Source organism: Cervus elaphus, chromosome 2 (genome assembly GCF_910594005.1).
Source record: "Cervus elaphus chromosome 2, mCerEla1.1, whole genome shotgun sequence".
Taxonomy (NCBI): Eukaryota; Metazoa; Chordata; class Mammalia; order Artiodactyla; family Cervidae; genus Cervus; species Cervus elaphus.
The window spans coordinates 9,851,972-9,867,264 of NC_057816.1; the positions used below are offsets into that span (position 1 = coordinate 9,851,972).

The 15,293-nt window shown below is 58.9% G+C and overlaps 1 protein-coding gene across 6 annotated transcripts in view; it reads left to right on the forward strand.

The window, feature by feature from the left end:
* Positions 1-4,103: 4,103 nt before the first annotated feature.
* Positions 4,104-15,293, forward strand: part of AHNAK (AHNAK nucleoprotein) — a 95,157-nt gene continuing 83,967 nt past the window's right edge. For all 6 annotated transcript variants that reach the window (XR_006334847.1, XM_043871802.1, XM_043871786.1 and 3 more), the window contains exons 1-4: positions 4,104-4,242; positions 14,038-14,141; positions 14,438-14,594; positions 15,023-15,210. Coding sequence is in view for 5 of the 6 variants with exons in the window: in XM_043871802.1 (XP_043727737.1) it covers positions 14,438-14,594; positions 15,023-15,210 (345 nt within the window). In the remaining variant the exon portion in view is untranslated. The remainder of the gene's footprint in view (positions 4,243-14,037; positions 14,142-14,437; positions 14,595-15,022; positions 15,211-15,293) is intronic.

Consider the following 15,293-nt stretch of genomic DNA (forward strand, 5'->3'; position numbering starts at 1 on the left):
GTGGCTAAGACTCTGCTCTCCCAATGCAGGGGGCCCGGCTTCGATCCCTGATCAGGGAACTAGATTTCACGTGCCGAAACTAAGATCTGGTGCAGCCAAATAAATATATATTTTTACAAAGAATTGAAAGCGAATGGAGAAGGGCCTGGTGCTTGGCAGGGATGCTCATGTCTGAGTTGGTGTGTTGTACCAGGTGGAGAAAGGGATCTGGGAAATGCCCCGTGACTCAAAGAAGGGGTAACAGTAATTTCTGTGCTCCTAAGGCTGACATGCCAAAGGGCCCTCGACTGGACGAAAAGTCTGCTTTCAAAGAGATGGCGAACAGACTGCACCTTTCACTTCCTGGTGTCAGAGTTTAAAAGCGATGATGACTCGTAGAGCAGTCGCATCTTTTCTTCCTCATCATGCACTGATTTCAGAGAAGGGGACTGTGGGGAGAAGGAAAGGGAAGGGGAATCCCCTGGCACGGGGCCTGCCCACAGAGCGCCCCTTTGCGGTTGCTATGGAAACAGGCATAATAAGAACAAAACAGAGGCACGTTGCCTGGCAACACAGGAGCCCAGGGTTCATCACACACATACTACCTACAAATCAGGGAACCCCCGGGGAGGGAGTGGCACTTCTGGCAAAGCTGGGGTATCCCAGTGATGACGAGTCCTAGAGCTGACCTTGCTTTTCCAGTGGGTCTGGAGGACTGTGTGGTGTGGGATGCTTCTGAAGGGCAGTGAAGCACCAGCAGGAAGGCTGAAGTCCTCTCAGATTCATCAAAGCCCTTACTTTGATGGGGAAATCTGAAACAATGTTCAGACGGAGGGAACTCCTTTTAACTAAAAAATAGCCTGTCTTTGTAGGGGGAGTAAGATATGGGTATAAAAGATCTGGAAGAAAAGATGACATCCAGTTTTTCCAAAGCATGGGACTCACAAGGTAGGGTAGCATCAGAGGCTAGATCCTTCTGGACTGAGCACCTGGGGGCAGGGATTCCATCTTGTCAAGGATTCTGTTACCTGTACCACCACCATCACCTACCCCTGTTCCAGTGCTGGACACAGTAAATGTTTGTGCAAAGCTGCATGAGAGAACTACACGTGGGGGCTGAGAGCGAGGGGAAACTTGTGGGGTACAGGATGCTGTTGTATAAAGAACAAGAACTTTGGGGGGACTTCTCTGGTGGGCCATTGGTTAAGACTCCAAGCTTCCAATGCAAGGGGCTCAGTGCAGGGTCAATCCCTGGTCAGGGAACTAAGATCCTACATGCGTGGCCAAAAAAATTATTTTAAAAAAGAAGAGGAGCAAGGGCTTTGGGGCCAGTTATATATGCAGTTTATTCATTCATTCATTCAATTTTTCAGCAAAGTGTTCTGGCATGATTGCTAGGTGCCAGCCACTGCTGTAGACACAGAGTACACAGCAGAAAACAAACAATGCCTGCCCTCCTGGGGCTTAGATGTGGATGGGAACTTTCAGTCCTGCTTCTGAAGGTTATGTGATTTTAGGTAAATCACTGTCCCTCTCCCAGACCATTTTCTTCCTGCGTGTGAGGATTAAATGGGCTGACATACAAGGTGCCTACAGCAGTGTCAGACAAGATTACCATGAAGGTAGCTCTTGGGGAAGAGGGGTGAAAAAGGTGGGGGCTACAGCAGTAGGCAGAAGGAGAAGGGGTGGCAGAAATTTCTATAAGTGTTGTGTCTCCAGTTGCACCATTGAAGACTGTTGAAGATATTCCCTTTCCCTGCCAGCTTTGGTGCAGCAAGTAGGACCTTTTTAGGGAGCAGAGTCTAGTTTACCCCTTCTGTACCCTCCTAGCCTAGAAGGGGGCAGGAGCTACTCCCCAGGACCACCTCCCACCAGGTATCCTGACACTCCTGCCCCTGAACCAAGTACCTAAACAGTAATCCCTGCTCTGCAGCTGCTCCCCAGACCGGCCGCTCCTGCCTTCTTCTCTGTTGACCAAGAGGGTGGCCAGAACAAACAATGGAGCTGATAAGTTGGCTCTGAGCCCAGGACACCAGCCTCTGCTCTTTCACTCCTGGGGGGCTGAGGGAGTCCCAGCTGAGTTGAAGGTGCAATATCCACACCCTTCCACACTCTTCTTTTCCTGTTCCAGCCTTCCCTCCAAATTTCCATGGCCCTTTGTGCAGACCCCCTATCATATCATAGCTATCTTTCTGAAAAACCTAGCTGTCAATCAGCTTCCATTTTAACATGCATTGGAAACCCTTGCACTTTCAAGGAACCAAATGATTCATTTTGCAAAGTTAAAAGTCCTCTGGTGAACTGTTAACTGTGGTTATTTTGGGGGAGACGGACTAGCTTGGGGGTGGGGGAAATCATCTACTTTTTATTGTTCTACTTTTCTGTACTGACATCCTTCACCCTATAGAGGTGTTGATTTTATCTCTGAAACAGCAACAAGGATTAATCTGACTTGTAGGGTCACAGGCCACTTGTTCTGTATTCTTAGTCTATATTTAAAAAACTGAATACATGTTATTTAATATGAAATAAAATTTAAAAAAACCATTGATATCAGAAATAATTAGCTCTTGGTTTTCATTTTTTAAAGCATCGCAAAGTTGAATTTTTTTTTCTTTAAATAAGGTAGGCACTGGGAAAGAGGAGCAGATCACAATGGAAGTGGAGGTGATTCTAAAAGTCTGGGTTTCTGATTGTGTGCTTGTGATACAGGTGGTGGAACTGCCTCTGCTCTGGGTTTGAGTCACTCGGTGTGTGTGTGTGTGTGTGTGTGTGTGTGTGTGTGAGAGAGAGAGAGAGAGACAGACAGAGTGAGAGAGAAAATATGAGAGATTGCCAGTGCCCAAGTCTGTGCTTTGACTATGTGTCTCTGCATGTCTGTGCGGGTCGGAATGTCTGCGCACGTGTCTCCACCTTTCTGTGTCCATTATCTGCCTGCCTGCCTGCCTGTCTGTAGCTCTTTGGCTGGGTCTTCCCTCCCCCATGCCTGTACCCTCTGCCGGTAACTGGACCTGGGACACAGCCCCCAGGGCTGGCAGCGGAGTTGGCTGTTGGGTATTTTTAGCCTGTAAACATGTTTGCCATTTCAGAGGACAGGGCCGCTGGTCTCAGCCCCAGCCCACTCAGGATGGTACAGCGGGCCAGGTCTTCTCAGGTCTCCGGCCTGGGGTCTCACTTCCCCAGCATTCCAGGGGAGAAGAAAACTGGCTCCACATGGGCAGTGGGTGGCCATCCAGGAGAGAGGATAAGAGGATTCATGGGGGAGAAAGAGAATGAGGGTGAAGCCAGAAGGCCCCCCGCACCCCGTCATTAAATGCTTAATAAAATCTCCGTGTAGTTAGAAGTGGCTGTGGGAAATGGTTGTAAAATTGGAAACCCAGCGTCCAGGGGAGTGGGGCGGTGGAGGAGGGGGGTCCGAGCAGAAATAGGAAGAGGAAAGTGGGGGACAGGGTAGGCCGCGCGGACTCTGCTCCTCCAAGGGGTGCAGGCCTGACTCCCGTGTCGCTGCAGCGGCCAGAGCAGCACGGTGACCCTGACTCCAGCAGGTGGGGCCCGCGTCTCCAGGCCGGTTCTGGGGACGGGGAGGGGTGAGGGGCGCCCAGAAAGAGGGAGGGCGAGAAGTGGGCGCGGCTGCGTAAAGAACCAAGTGAAGAACCTGGGACCTAGGATTAGAAAGGTAGTGGGCAGCGTTGAGAGAAATCTCAAAGGTCCGCGTCAGGCTGGAGGTCGCGGCTGAATCACTCAAGACCCCCCAGCCGCAGTCCGAATCCCTTGGTCCTTCCTACAAAATGGGCTGATTCGCAGGTCCAGCTTCCAAGAGTTTCTTGCAGAAGAAGCCACACGCCTAAGTCAGGGGGCAGATCCAGGCCCGGCGGGGCCGGGGTGGGCAGTAGATGGGGGCAGGGGAAGGCAGCACCTCGGACGTGCCGCGCCGCCCGGTCCCCGCGCCCCCCGTGCCCTCCCAGCAGCCCGCTCTCGGGTCCCTGCAGGGTCGGCCCGGCTCGCCTGTCCCAGCCCAGCTTCGGCCCCGCCCGGCCCCGCCCTCTCCCCACTGCTCGGGGCAGACCCGCCCGCTGGAGCCGGAGTTACAAGAGCCGCCTCCGCGCGCAGGGGCCCGGCCACTCGGAGCAGCTCCGCCGCGGGGACTGCACCGCCCGCCCTGCCGGACCCGCCCCGACCGGGGCTCGCCGTCTGCAGCAGCCGCAGCACCGCGACTTCGGGCCCCGCGCCGGCTATGGCTGTGGCCTGGGGCTGAGCGCGCAGGTAGGGGCGCCCGGCGCACCTTGGCGCGATCGGGGAATGCGTCGCTGGGAACGCGGGAGGGGAGGTGGGTGGCAGGACTTGGGCGAGGCGCTTTGGGTGGGTGTCACTGTGAAGGCTCAACTTGGAGCAAGGTGGGCAGCCCCGGGCCGCCACCGGGAGGCCAAGCGTAGTGCCCTGGGAGCGGAGCTCCGCCTCCGGAGTTGGGGCGTTGGAAGGGGCGCAAGTTGGGCAAAGTTGGAAAATCGCTTCGAGGCGCGGTTTGCTCCAGTCCGGTCCGTCTGTCTCTCGAGGGCTGATCGTTGTCCCTGCTGCACGGCCGGGCGCCGGTTCTTGGCCCGGTGGCCCCGTCCCACCCCCTCCGTCTCCATGGGGCGGTGGCTCGGCGCGCTGCTATTCCGTGTTTACTGGAGAAGTTTCCGAGATCGCGGCGCGGCCCCTCGGCCCCTCCCGGCGCCCCTGCGCCCCCGCGCCGCGCACCCCGTCCGCCGTCCCTCCCCGCGCCCCACACCTCCGCCCCTGACTTCGCGTCCCGAGTCCTCCGGGCCCCACCCAGTTCTGCAGCACCAGCCTCTCCCTTTCTGGCTCCCGGCGGCCCCTCAGCCTCCCTTCGGCTGCCCCGCCCTAGCCTTGCCCCTCTGGGTTCCCAGCTCTAGAAAAAATCCCTTCTTCCTCTAGGGCGGCGGAGCCGGGAAGTGTGCAGCGCGCCCCGCGGCGGGACGGGTGGGAGTGGGGGTGGGGGACATAATTGGGGGAGATTCTTGCACTGGGGGTGGGCGGGGAGTGGAGCTGTGCAGCGGTGCGGCCCTCGGGACCGCCCCTTCCCCTTCAGAGGCGGCGCTCTCTCCCCAACTCCACTCCCAAACCCGTCCGGGCGGGATGGCCCCCGCCCCAGCGCCTGGCTCGGCGCCAGCAGCCTGAGGAATGTGGTGGTTGGAGCCGGTGACTAATTCAAACCAGAACTCGGGGAGGAGTGGCGAGGGGTAAAGGGGAGGGGGGCGACGGGGCTTGTGTGGGAGGCGGGGGCCCGAGTCCGGCGGCCTTAGGGGGAGGAGGGCTCAGCTCCCCTCCCCGGACCCCTCCGCTCCCGAGGCGCGCTCTTGGGGCGACAGCGGAGGGGCGAGGTCCTGCCGGGGAGTTGGAAAGTCTCCGGGCTTAGGGTGTGTTCGGAGAACTGTGTTATATAAGGCTTTCCCCTGCCGGGAGAGGGTGTGCAGTGCGCGAGGGCTGGCCCTCCGCTGGCAGGCTCGGTGCCCCCTGCAGTGCCAGGGCCCCGGGATGCGGGGGCGCAGCCCTTTGGCGTCGCTGGCCACGAGGGGCACGTGGGTCTGAGCAAGGCTGACTCTGCCCTGTGGGTGGGAGGGGAGCCGAATGGGCAGATGAGGCATCTAACTGGACCCCTGCACCACGTGGGGAGGGCACTGGCGCCTCTGCACGTTGTGGCCCCAGAGAATTGTGAGCCTCGTGTGTGCCTTTCGCAGGGCGTGGCTGCCACCCGGGAGGTGCTGAGGTGCCCCCAGGGAACCTGCTGCTGGGTGCCTGTTCTGCACAGTGGATCTCTGAAAAGGCACGGTGGGATCGATCGTCCCCGTGCCAGTGAGGTCCTTAGAGCAGGTCCTGGACCTTTGGAGGAAAAGGGACCCAGATAGTTACCTCCGGGTTTTGAAACAGTTTCCTTTGAAACAGTTTCCTCCACTAGGATCCAGCCTCTGACTGCAGGGATCCTGTCCCCTGTGGCGCACAGCCTAGAACATGAGAGAGACTGGGTTGATTTTGGGCGACACAGTGATGCTTTGGAGGGCTGGGGTGATAGAAGAAGGCAAGGGAGTCAGGGGAAAAGAGAGAGAGGTTGAAGATGCACTGGAAGGCATTTTAGGGCCCCCTCACCAGGGCTGGGTGTAAATTCGGGGAGTAGATTCTCCTTTGGTGCTCCCTCTCTTCTGCCCCCAGGAGGGAAATCCCTGGGGCAGGGTGTGGCACTCACTTCCTTTCTGAAGCTCAGTGGGGAAGCTTCCTTCTTGGCCCCCAAAGATGATGGGTTGGGCTAGCCCTTTTGGGGCGTGTATGCCGAGTGGGGAGAGAAGGGAGCCCGGAGCTGAGGGGTGAGGTTGGGGGGAGAGGACGGGGTGGGGGGGCATGGGGGCATGAGAGGTGGGCTAGCAGAGGATGAAGGGTCTGGAGTATTGGCAACGGGCATTGGAGAGTGTCTGAGGCCCTCCCCAAAGTCTTGTCCTTAACGGTTATACGCAGGGACATTGTTCAGAGAACCAGGACACTTAAGAAGCCACTGGTGGGGCTTACTGCTGATGCTGGGGGGCCCGCAGCAGTGATTCAGGGGTCCTTGTCCGGGCAACTTTGTGAAGAGCTGAGAACTTGAACCAGCCAGACTCCAGCTGAGGGGGTCCTGGACGGCAAGTCCAGGGCTCAAAGTGGGACCCAAAAGAGCGACTCCTGGGAGACCTGTGAAGGGAGACGGCCATCATAGGTCAAGGGCAGGGAATGGGCTGGGGGGTCCTGGGGTCACCTTCGTCCCAGGAAGGCCTTGGCTGGGGGTTCCCCAGACACCACCGACCTGGATTCCTAGGCTCAGTTGGAATGGGCTGCCTGGCCCTGGCCGAGCACGCCACCCCGAGCCTGAGGAGCTGGTTTGAGAGGTTGGGGTGAAGCTGTGGGGGTGGAGGAGTGTGTGGGTGTCTGGGGCGTGGTCATCACCTTCCTCAGCACTTGGGAACCGCCTGGGGACAGGCAGAAGCAGACTGGGAGAGCTAGTTCGGCTCCTGCTGGTAACTCTCCCCTGCTGACTCTCACCATCCCGCCACACCCCGGAAACCCCAGCTTCTCTCTGTGCCTGGAGCTGGGCTGATTGGGGGCATGTGCACGCGAGGCAGGGGGGTCGCCCCCGGAGAGGGGTGGGAATGGGACGTTTCAACTGGTGGTCGCTAGGGCTTTCTGCTCTCCCATTGCCCCCCCGATGGGCTTCATCCAGGCTCCCAGGGAGCTGGCATTTGGCTCTGACCATCCCGCTGGTCTCCCGACCTTCCTGAGCTGACTGGTTTCGTCCAGGCTTGAGTGAGCCTAAGAGGCACAGCGGGGGGAAGGGGGGTCTCCTGGGTGGGCCACAGCGGGCTCAGCAGGAACGTGTGTGTGGATGGACCCCGTCTTCCTCCCTTCAGTCTCCAGACGGCCAGCTGGGCTGTTGTAGGGGAGATCCCGGCTCTGGGGTCACTGTTTCACGGTGGCCTTGAGACTCTGACTGCTCGTGTCACAGCTGAGAAATGAGTGTTGTTACCTGTGAGAGGGCATCTCTGGCTGGCGGGCCGGTCCTGAATGGGTCACCCGTGCTTGTGTCTGGGGCGTAGGGGGCAGGGGGTAGCCGTGGGACTCTGCCGCGGTGGTGGTGGAGGTCTCATGGGGTCTGCGGGGGCTGTAGGGAAGGACTCCAGTGAGTTTCTCCGTCTTGGACGGTTCTAGGCCCTGGAGTTTGTGTCCAGAGGCCTGAGGGAGGGTGAGCACAGGCCTGGGCGTGAGGCCGTGGCTGATGGAGGCTTCAGGGAGGGGCATCCTGCCCTGTCCCCCGGGGGCCGGAGCGGAGGTTCTAGGGGAAGGGGAAGCGCCTGGCCGGGCTGGGGGTGGCTCTTTGGCAGCTGGGCCGAACGGCCTGGCCGCGAGCCCCTGCACTAGCGGGTTCTGGCCGCTGGGCGGAGAGCTGGGCCGTGGGAGCTCCCAAACTGTAATCTATCCTCCAGGGCGAGACTGGGCGAGGGATTGAGCTCACCCCTCCTCAACTCAGCAGGGCGCTTCCCCCCCACCCCACATCCCTGAGCTGGTGTCGTCATCCTAGCCGTCCTGGGTCAAGGCCCACTCTTCTCAGGAGAGGTGGCCAGGTGTGGGGACTGCCCGCATGGGGAATGTAAAGCTGCCCCAGAGACCCCCTCAGTCCCACAGGGAAGTCCCTCTGGGTCAGAGAAGGAAAACAGAATCTCTCTTCTGGCTGGAAGCTTGAACTTGGAGCGCTGGGGCTAGGGGAGTGCGAGGGGCCAGGGGACAGAGGTGGAGAAAGACCGCTGGGCTGAGCCCTGGAAGCAGCTGGGTCCCAGGGGTGGGGATGGGGAGCTGCCCTGGAAGCCGAGGTGTGGGGAAACTCCAGCATGGCGGTGAGGGGCCAGGGAGAGGGACTAGAGGGGAGGAGAGGGCTGGGCGCTGAGGCTGGAAAAGCTTCTTCCTGGTGGGAGGTATGGGCGGAGCCAGCGGCCCAGGCAGCGAGGGAGGAGCTGGGCAGGTGCATCCAGACCCTAGACACCGGGTTAACAGAAACAGACTCCCTCCATGATGGACAGGGCCTGGGGCTGCCCAGACTGGTGTCTGTCGTGAGCTGGTGGAGGCAGGGACTGTGGGCCTGCTCTGGGCTGGGAGGGGTGGGGACTCAGGAGTATCTCTGCATGCATTGGGTGGGTCTGCTGGCCTTGTGAGTCTTGATCATCTCGCCAGTGGCCCTATTGCCCGTGTCTTGCAACATGTTGGTCAGATTCTCCCTGATAATTCGACCTCCCCAACACACACCCTATGCAAGTTGAAAGTGCCCCTGGGGGTGCACTGCCCAGAATCAGCTGACCTCAGAGTCCTTGGTGCTAACGTAGACTCGGGAGATAACTGCGCAGTTCTACTCCATTTGGAATGGGACAGGTTGTTTTTCCAGACCGAGGTCCGGCAGCTGCATACGTGGAGGTCCATTTGGAGGTTTTAGCACCCGGAAGAGAGGCCACCCCTCTCTTTCTCCTTGTTCCTCTGACCTGGCGTCTGCCTGTCATGGCTGTTCCCATTTCCCAGTGAGTGGAAATGTTTGCCTTAACCTGCCGGGGCCTGTCTCCTGGTGGGCCTGTCTCTTGGTCTTCACTTGCTGAGGTCCAGAGAGTCTCCAGGTGAGCTGGTTCTGGGCAGCTCAGGATTTCTGAGTCCCAGGGACACAGTGCTGGTGAGCCTAGAGCCACAAGGGCCCTCAGATCCTGGGCTTTGGGATACCTGGGGCTCTGCCCATTCTGGGTTTGCTGTCTCTGAGTTGGGTCGGGACGAGGCTGGTGTGTGGGACAGAGGCTGTTGGCCACTCACCTTTCCTCCTGTGCTTGTGACACTTGATGGGCATCACAGCTTCCTGGGGGTCTCCCGCCCCTACCCGAACCTCAAGCCCTCTCTTTCCTGTGTTTTAACGTCCCCTGAAGCATCCTGGTCCCACTCTGTGGGTCTCTCTTTGGACGAGCCTGGAGGCCTGTCCACCTCCCTGTGGGTGTGTCTCTCCGGCTCTCTCTGGGCCCCCCTCCGTGTAGATCTCTCGCCTGTGTATCTCCCTTGTGCATCTTTGTGGTTTCTCATCCTGTTTCTGTGTTTATTCGTGTCTTCATCCCTTTCCCTCGTTAAGACTGTTGGCCTCGGAGTCAGAGATCCCTGGGCTTGCATTTCACTTCTGTCTCATACCCGGGCAAGTCATTTAACCTCGGGGCCTGTTTCTGCACTCTAAAATAGATATTAATTCTTAATCACATGGGATTGTTTGGGAAAGAACGGGGACCCCAGGCATGGAATGAGCACAGTCCTGGGGCGCTCTGGGAGCTCGGCAAAAATCTTTCTCTTTACCTGGGAGGGGTTGTTTCTTTTAATGTGGCTCTTTCTCTTCCTCTTTACTGCCCGGGGAGTGTTGATGAGAGTAGATGGCCTCTCTGGGTGTGTCTCTCTTTTTTCTGAATATCCCAGCCCCTGGCCCCCGGTTATACGTGTGTTCGTGGCTTTCTGGCCGGTGGCAGTCTCAGCTCTGGTTGTGAGTCATCTGGTTGTTCTCACCTTGGGGTAGTGCTTCTCCGGGGCCTGTGTGTACGGCGGGTCAGTTTGCCCATGTGCTGGGTGGAAGTTTCGTTGCTGTCTGTGTCCTCCCCACTGCGGGCTGGCGTGCTTCTTTCCATCGTGGTGTGCCACCTTCGATGTCCTGCCTGTGCCGGGCGTCTGCACAAACTCGGGTCCCTCTGTTGTGTATCTTAACTTCAGGTGTGACGCGTGGAGGCACTGAGGCGTACAGACCTGACTCTCGGGTGTGTGTGTGTGTGTGTGTGTATCAGTTCCTGTCATCTTAACACTGACCCTGACTGTGAGATTGTCTCTGGCTGCTGCAGCAGTTACACTGCGCCCCCTCCCTGGCTGTGTTCACACTGGCTCTTGGGCAGAAGCGGTTTCCTGGGACCAGTGGGAGAACAGGCCCTTCCCCGGGGTGGGGGGGGTGGGGGTCACAGCTGGCAGGGACCATCCTCCCCGGGCAAAGGATCTGCTTCCTGCTCTTCTCCCGGGTCCGCCTGGGTATTGCCCACCCAGGGCAGAGATCTGCAGAGATGGCATGGCAGAACCCTGCTGCACATCCGCTCTGTGGTTTTGAATCATCAGGGCAGCTTCGTTCTTCTCTAGCTGCTTCTGGCCTGAGTTACAGGCACTCTGTCCTTGCAGCCTCAGATGCGTGTCCTCCCTGCCTTGAAGCTGGAGTGTCCTTGCCACGTCACCCCTTTTTTGCCCTCCAGGCAGCCCTCTGCCTTAGAGGGTCTCTACTCCAGCCCTTACCATCATGATGGTTACTGTGAGCTGGTGTCAGGTGCGGGCGGGGAGCTGGCAGACCTGGGCGTTCTAGGGCCCCAGCACTCCCCCATTCTCAGGGCTCTGGACCTCACTCTCCCCATCTGTCAATAGCAGGCAGTGCCATCCCACAGAACTTTCTGCAGTGGTGGCAATGTTCTGTATTTGTGCTTTTAATATGGTAGCCATGTGTGGTTGTTGAGCTCTTGAAATGTGGTTCCTACAACCAATGGGCTAAATGTTTAATTTGATTGAATTTGTTAGGACTTCCCTGTTGGCTCAGATGGTAAAGAACCTGCCTGCAATGCAGGAGGACCCGGGTTCGATCCTTGGGTGGGGAAGAGCCCCTGGAGAGGGGAATGGCAACCCACTGCAGTGTTCTTGCCTGGAGAATCCTACGGAGAGAGGAGCCACATGTGGCCTAAAGGGTTCTTCCAGCTCCGAGGGCTTCGAGGGCTTCTGACGCTTGAGGAATGTGTAGAATTCCCCAAGGCTCCAAAGACTCTGCTTTGGGCAGCAGCAGGGTGGAGCCCCTAGCCCCCAGGGAAGCTGGCTTCACCTGACATGTGGGAGAAAAAGGAAGGACCCCCTGGGTTTGGTACAGGCCCCAGGGGTGGGGGAGACCACGGGCTGGGACCCGAGTGCAGAAAATAGGCCCTTACCACTGTGGCCTTGAATCCCCTGTCAGCACCCCTATGTCCTGCCAGGTCAGATGGAAGGGGAGGGGAGGGGAGTCTTGCTTGGCTGTGCCAGGAGCTGAGGACTGAGCCAGGGCAGGCAGGGTGGTTGGCAGCCCCACCTGGCTGGGAAGCCAGCGGGTGCCCCGCCAGGGTCAACCTGCAGCCTCGGGTCCAGCGCCTCCCGTTCTCACGGGCTGTGGTCCCTTCTTCACCCATGATGTCCTCCTCATTAGCCCCTGGGGTGGAGGCATGTGGCAGATCCCTCCCACCTGGGCTTCCGGGGGTTCCGGGCCGGGGGCTCTGGGCCAAGCGGCTGGCAGGGAAGCCCATTGCCTCTTCCTGGAGCCCCAGCCCCTCTGGCACCCAGGGGTCTGGCCCATGAAGCGGGTTTTAGGTGTGACCCTTGGCGTGTCTGGAGCTGTTGCAGCCGCGGTGACTCACTGGGGAAGGAGGGAGGGTGGGGCCGAGATGTGGGCGAGGGTGAGCTCTGGCTCTCTGCCCCCCTTGCCAGCTGCTGGCTCAGCACCAGGATGTGAGGCTGAAAAAAGGGGCCCTGCTCAAGGAGGAAGAGAGGGCGGCCAGCGCACTCGGTGGCTTCGGGGAGCTGCAGAGCCCTTGGGTGGAAGCCTTTCCCTTTCCCTCCTGGTCTGGCTCCCCCCTTGTCTGCGGGGCTGGCTGCTCAGTGCTGGAGGCTGAGGGAGGGCACCGTTGAAGTCCCAGCTTTTGCTGTTTCTCTGTGGGAAGGGTCAGCCCGACTTCCAGTAGGAAGGGAGGAGGTGATTGCCCCAGCTGACACCTGTGCCAGCAGGCAGCCAGAAGCTGGCACCTGCGCTGACATAAATACCACATAAGCGAGTGCAGGTGGCTGGGGAACAGGGTGTCTGTGACTGTCTTCATTGGTATTATGATCTGCCTGACGTTGGAAGTCCTACGTGCTCATGAATTTCTGTAAATCTTATCCTCAAAGGCAAACTCAGTACCTTCAAGATCCCATTTAGATTTCATCCCTCCTCCAGAAGGCTCCCAAACCTTCTGGAACATTCTGAGGCCAGATTAGTCACGCCCCGAGCACCTTGCTCATTATTTATATCTGGGACAGGAACGAAATCTTTTTTTTTTTTTTTGGCTGTGCCGTGTGGCATGTGGGTTAGTTCCTTGACTGGGGCTGGAACTTGGCCCCTTGCATTGGGAGCTCGGAGTCTTAACCACTGGGCCCTCAGGGAAGTTCCAGCAACTAGGTCTTTTGACTCTCCACATGTGGCCCGTGGAGCGCGTTTGGAGGATACACCGGTGACGTTAGGTAACAGCCTAGCGGAGCGTGTAATTCAGAGCTGGGCTGAGAGCCTCTGTCCCTTTCTGGTTTTTTCTGCAGCGCCCTGGACAATGATACAGAGGCAATCGGTATGCGTGTATTAATTGACTGGTTGGCTGATTTCTGGATGTCAGTGGTTTTCGGCTCTGCGCGAAGCTCTCCACGACTTAGAGCACCCCCTCACGGTTTCACAGACGTGTTTCTGGGTGGCTGCTGCCATTTTGTGTGGGTGGCTGGAGGCTGGAGGCCCGCCTGGTGTCTCCCCGGGTGCCCCCGCAGCCAACAGCTGTAGCTGGAGGGTGTCTTTGCTTCTCACCTATGGGCACCTGGCTCCGGGCCCAGCCTGGGCAGCCCGATGGGCCCTGACTCACCACATGCCTGAGATGGCACGACTGGACTGCAGCCTCTCGGGCTTGGGCCAGTGCTGAGGGGCCTGGGGCTTCCATTGCTCAGCCTCTGCCTGTAGCAGGGCCCCTGGAGCTCCAGCTGGCGAATGTCCCCCTGGACCCAAGGCCGGGGTTAGACAGGGTGACCCAGCGTCGCTCACCTTGGGCCACCACCAGCCCGGCTTGCAGGTTGCCCGTGACCCCCAGGGCTGGAGGCTCTGAGGAAGGGGGTCTCGCACCTGTTAGAGCTGCACCCCTGATGTGGTGTGTCTAGGGAAGAGTTAACAGGCTCAGAGCCCAAGCATGTTTCTCTCTTATGGTGACCCCAGCCGGCTGGCCGCTCTGAATCTCAGTTTCTCCATCTGCGCTGTGGGGCAGTAACATCTCCCTCCTGAAGCTGTCCCAAGAGACCCAGTGAGGATGTGGATGTTGGGAGGCGCCCATGGGCCAGAGATTTCCACTCATGTTCTTTCTCCTTCTTCCTCCTCCTTCAGTCCTCATGGGGATCCTTGATCGTTTCCATTTGCACAGATGAGGAAATGGAGGTTCAGAGAAGTGACTTGGCCTGGGTCACACAGCAGGCAAGATGCCAAGCCAGGATTGGAATCTGAGTCTGGCCTCTTCCAAAGCCCCTTCCCATGATCCCAGCCTTGGAGAGTCACGTGTGAATGGAGTTGATGACAGTAGCGGGGTTGGGGTTTTAGTTTGGCCCCAGCAGACAGGACATCCAGCCATCTCTCTTGCGTAGCAGCCGGGGCGGGGCTGTGAGCGAGCCAGCTGTTGAGTGAGAACCTGATCGTGACCTTTCCCCTAGACGGTGTGACCGAGATTCCCAAGAGAGAGATATTCTGAGGAGAGAAGAGGAAGGAGGGGCGGGCTCCTGGCAAGGCATCCGCTCCTGACCCAAGTCCTGCGAAGGTCAGTAGGAGGGAGGGGGAGGTGGCCGGGTGGGGAGTGGGGAGGGTAGAGACCTGGATGGACTGGAGCATGGGGCGGGGAGAGGCGTGGAACGGGATGAGGGGCCGGTTACTTCCAGTGTGGTTGCATCCACTGACCCATTTCCGATTTCTCCCTTGTGCCTTGGGAGCTCACCCACAGCAGAAGCCGGCACCTTGGAGACAGTGCCCAACTCCCGGGGGGTATCCCTGGCTTCCTCATCCCCCCGTGGCCTTGCGCCCCCACTGCCCTGAGCTCCATTTCGTTACCCCATCCAGATGGAGAAGGAGGAGGAGACGACTCGGGAGCTGCTGCTGCCTAACTGGCAGGGCAGCGGCTCCCACGGGCTGACCATCACCCAGAGGGATGATGGCGTCTTTGTGCAGGAAGTGATGCAGAACTCCCCTGCGGCCCGCACTGGGGTGGTCAAGGAGGGTGAGTCTTCTTGGGGTGCGGGCTGGTGCTGGGGTAGCGGGGAGGCTGGTGGAGGGGAGGGCGGGGCGAGGGCAGCACAAGCAGGCGTGTGGCTGTGGAGTGCCTGGTCTCAAGTGGCATCAGGATGGTCGGTACCCAAGCCCTGCCCTCCCCTGCCCATTCTTTGTCGCTTGTTCATTCACAGTCCTCGTGGGAGGTGGTCCCGTGGGTTGGAGATGTTGTGTGTCCTCTGTTCTGACTCCACCACCCAGGAGTTTGGCCGCTTTGGGCCAATTAGTTGTCCTCCCTGCCTCAGTTTCCTCATATCTACCATGGGTGTTAACCACACCTGTGAATCAGTCCAAGGGCCCAATGCAGAGTGCTGGGTTGTGGGTTGTTGCCCCGAGACTCTGGGTGGTCTTACCCACGTCTTGCTCTTTCCTGCTCAGGGGACCAGATTGTGGGTGCCACCATCTACTTTGACAACCTGCAGTCGGGTGAGGTGACCCAACTGCTGAACACCATGGGCCACCACACTGTGGGCCTGAAGCTTCATCGCAAGGGGGACCGGTCCCCTGAGCCTGGCCAGACCTGGACCCACGAGGTCTTCAGTTCCCACAGCTCCGAAGTGGTTCTGGTGAGTTCCTGGCTGGCCGGCTGCTCCCTGCGCTCCTCTGGCCACTCGGCTCCCTTTCCTGGGCCTCGCTTGTCCTTCCTTGC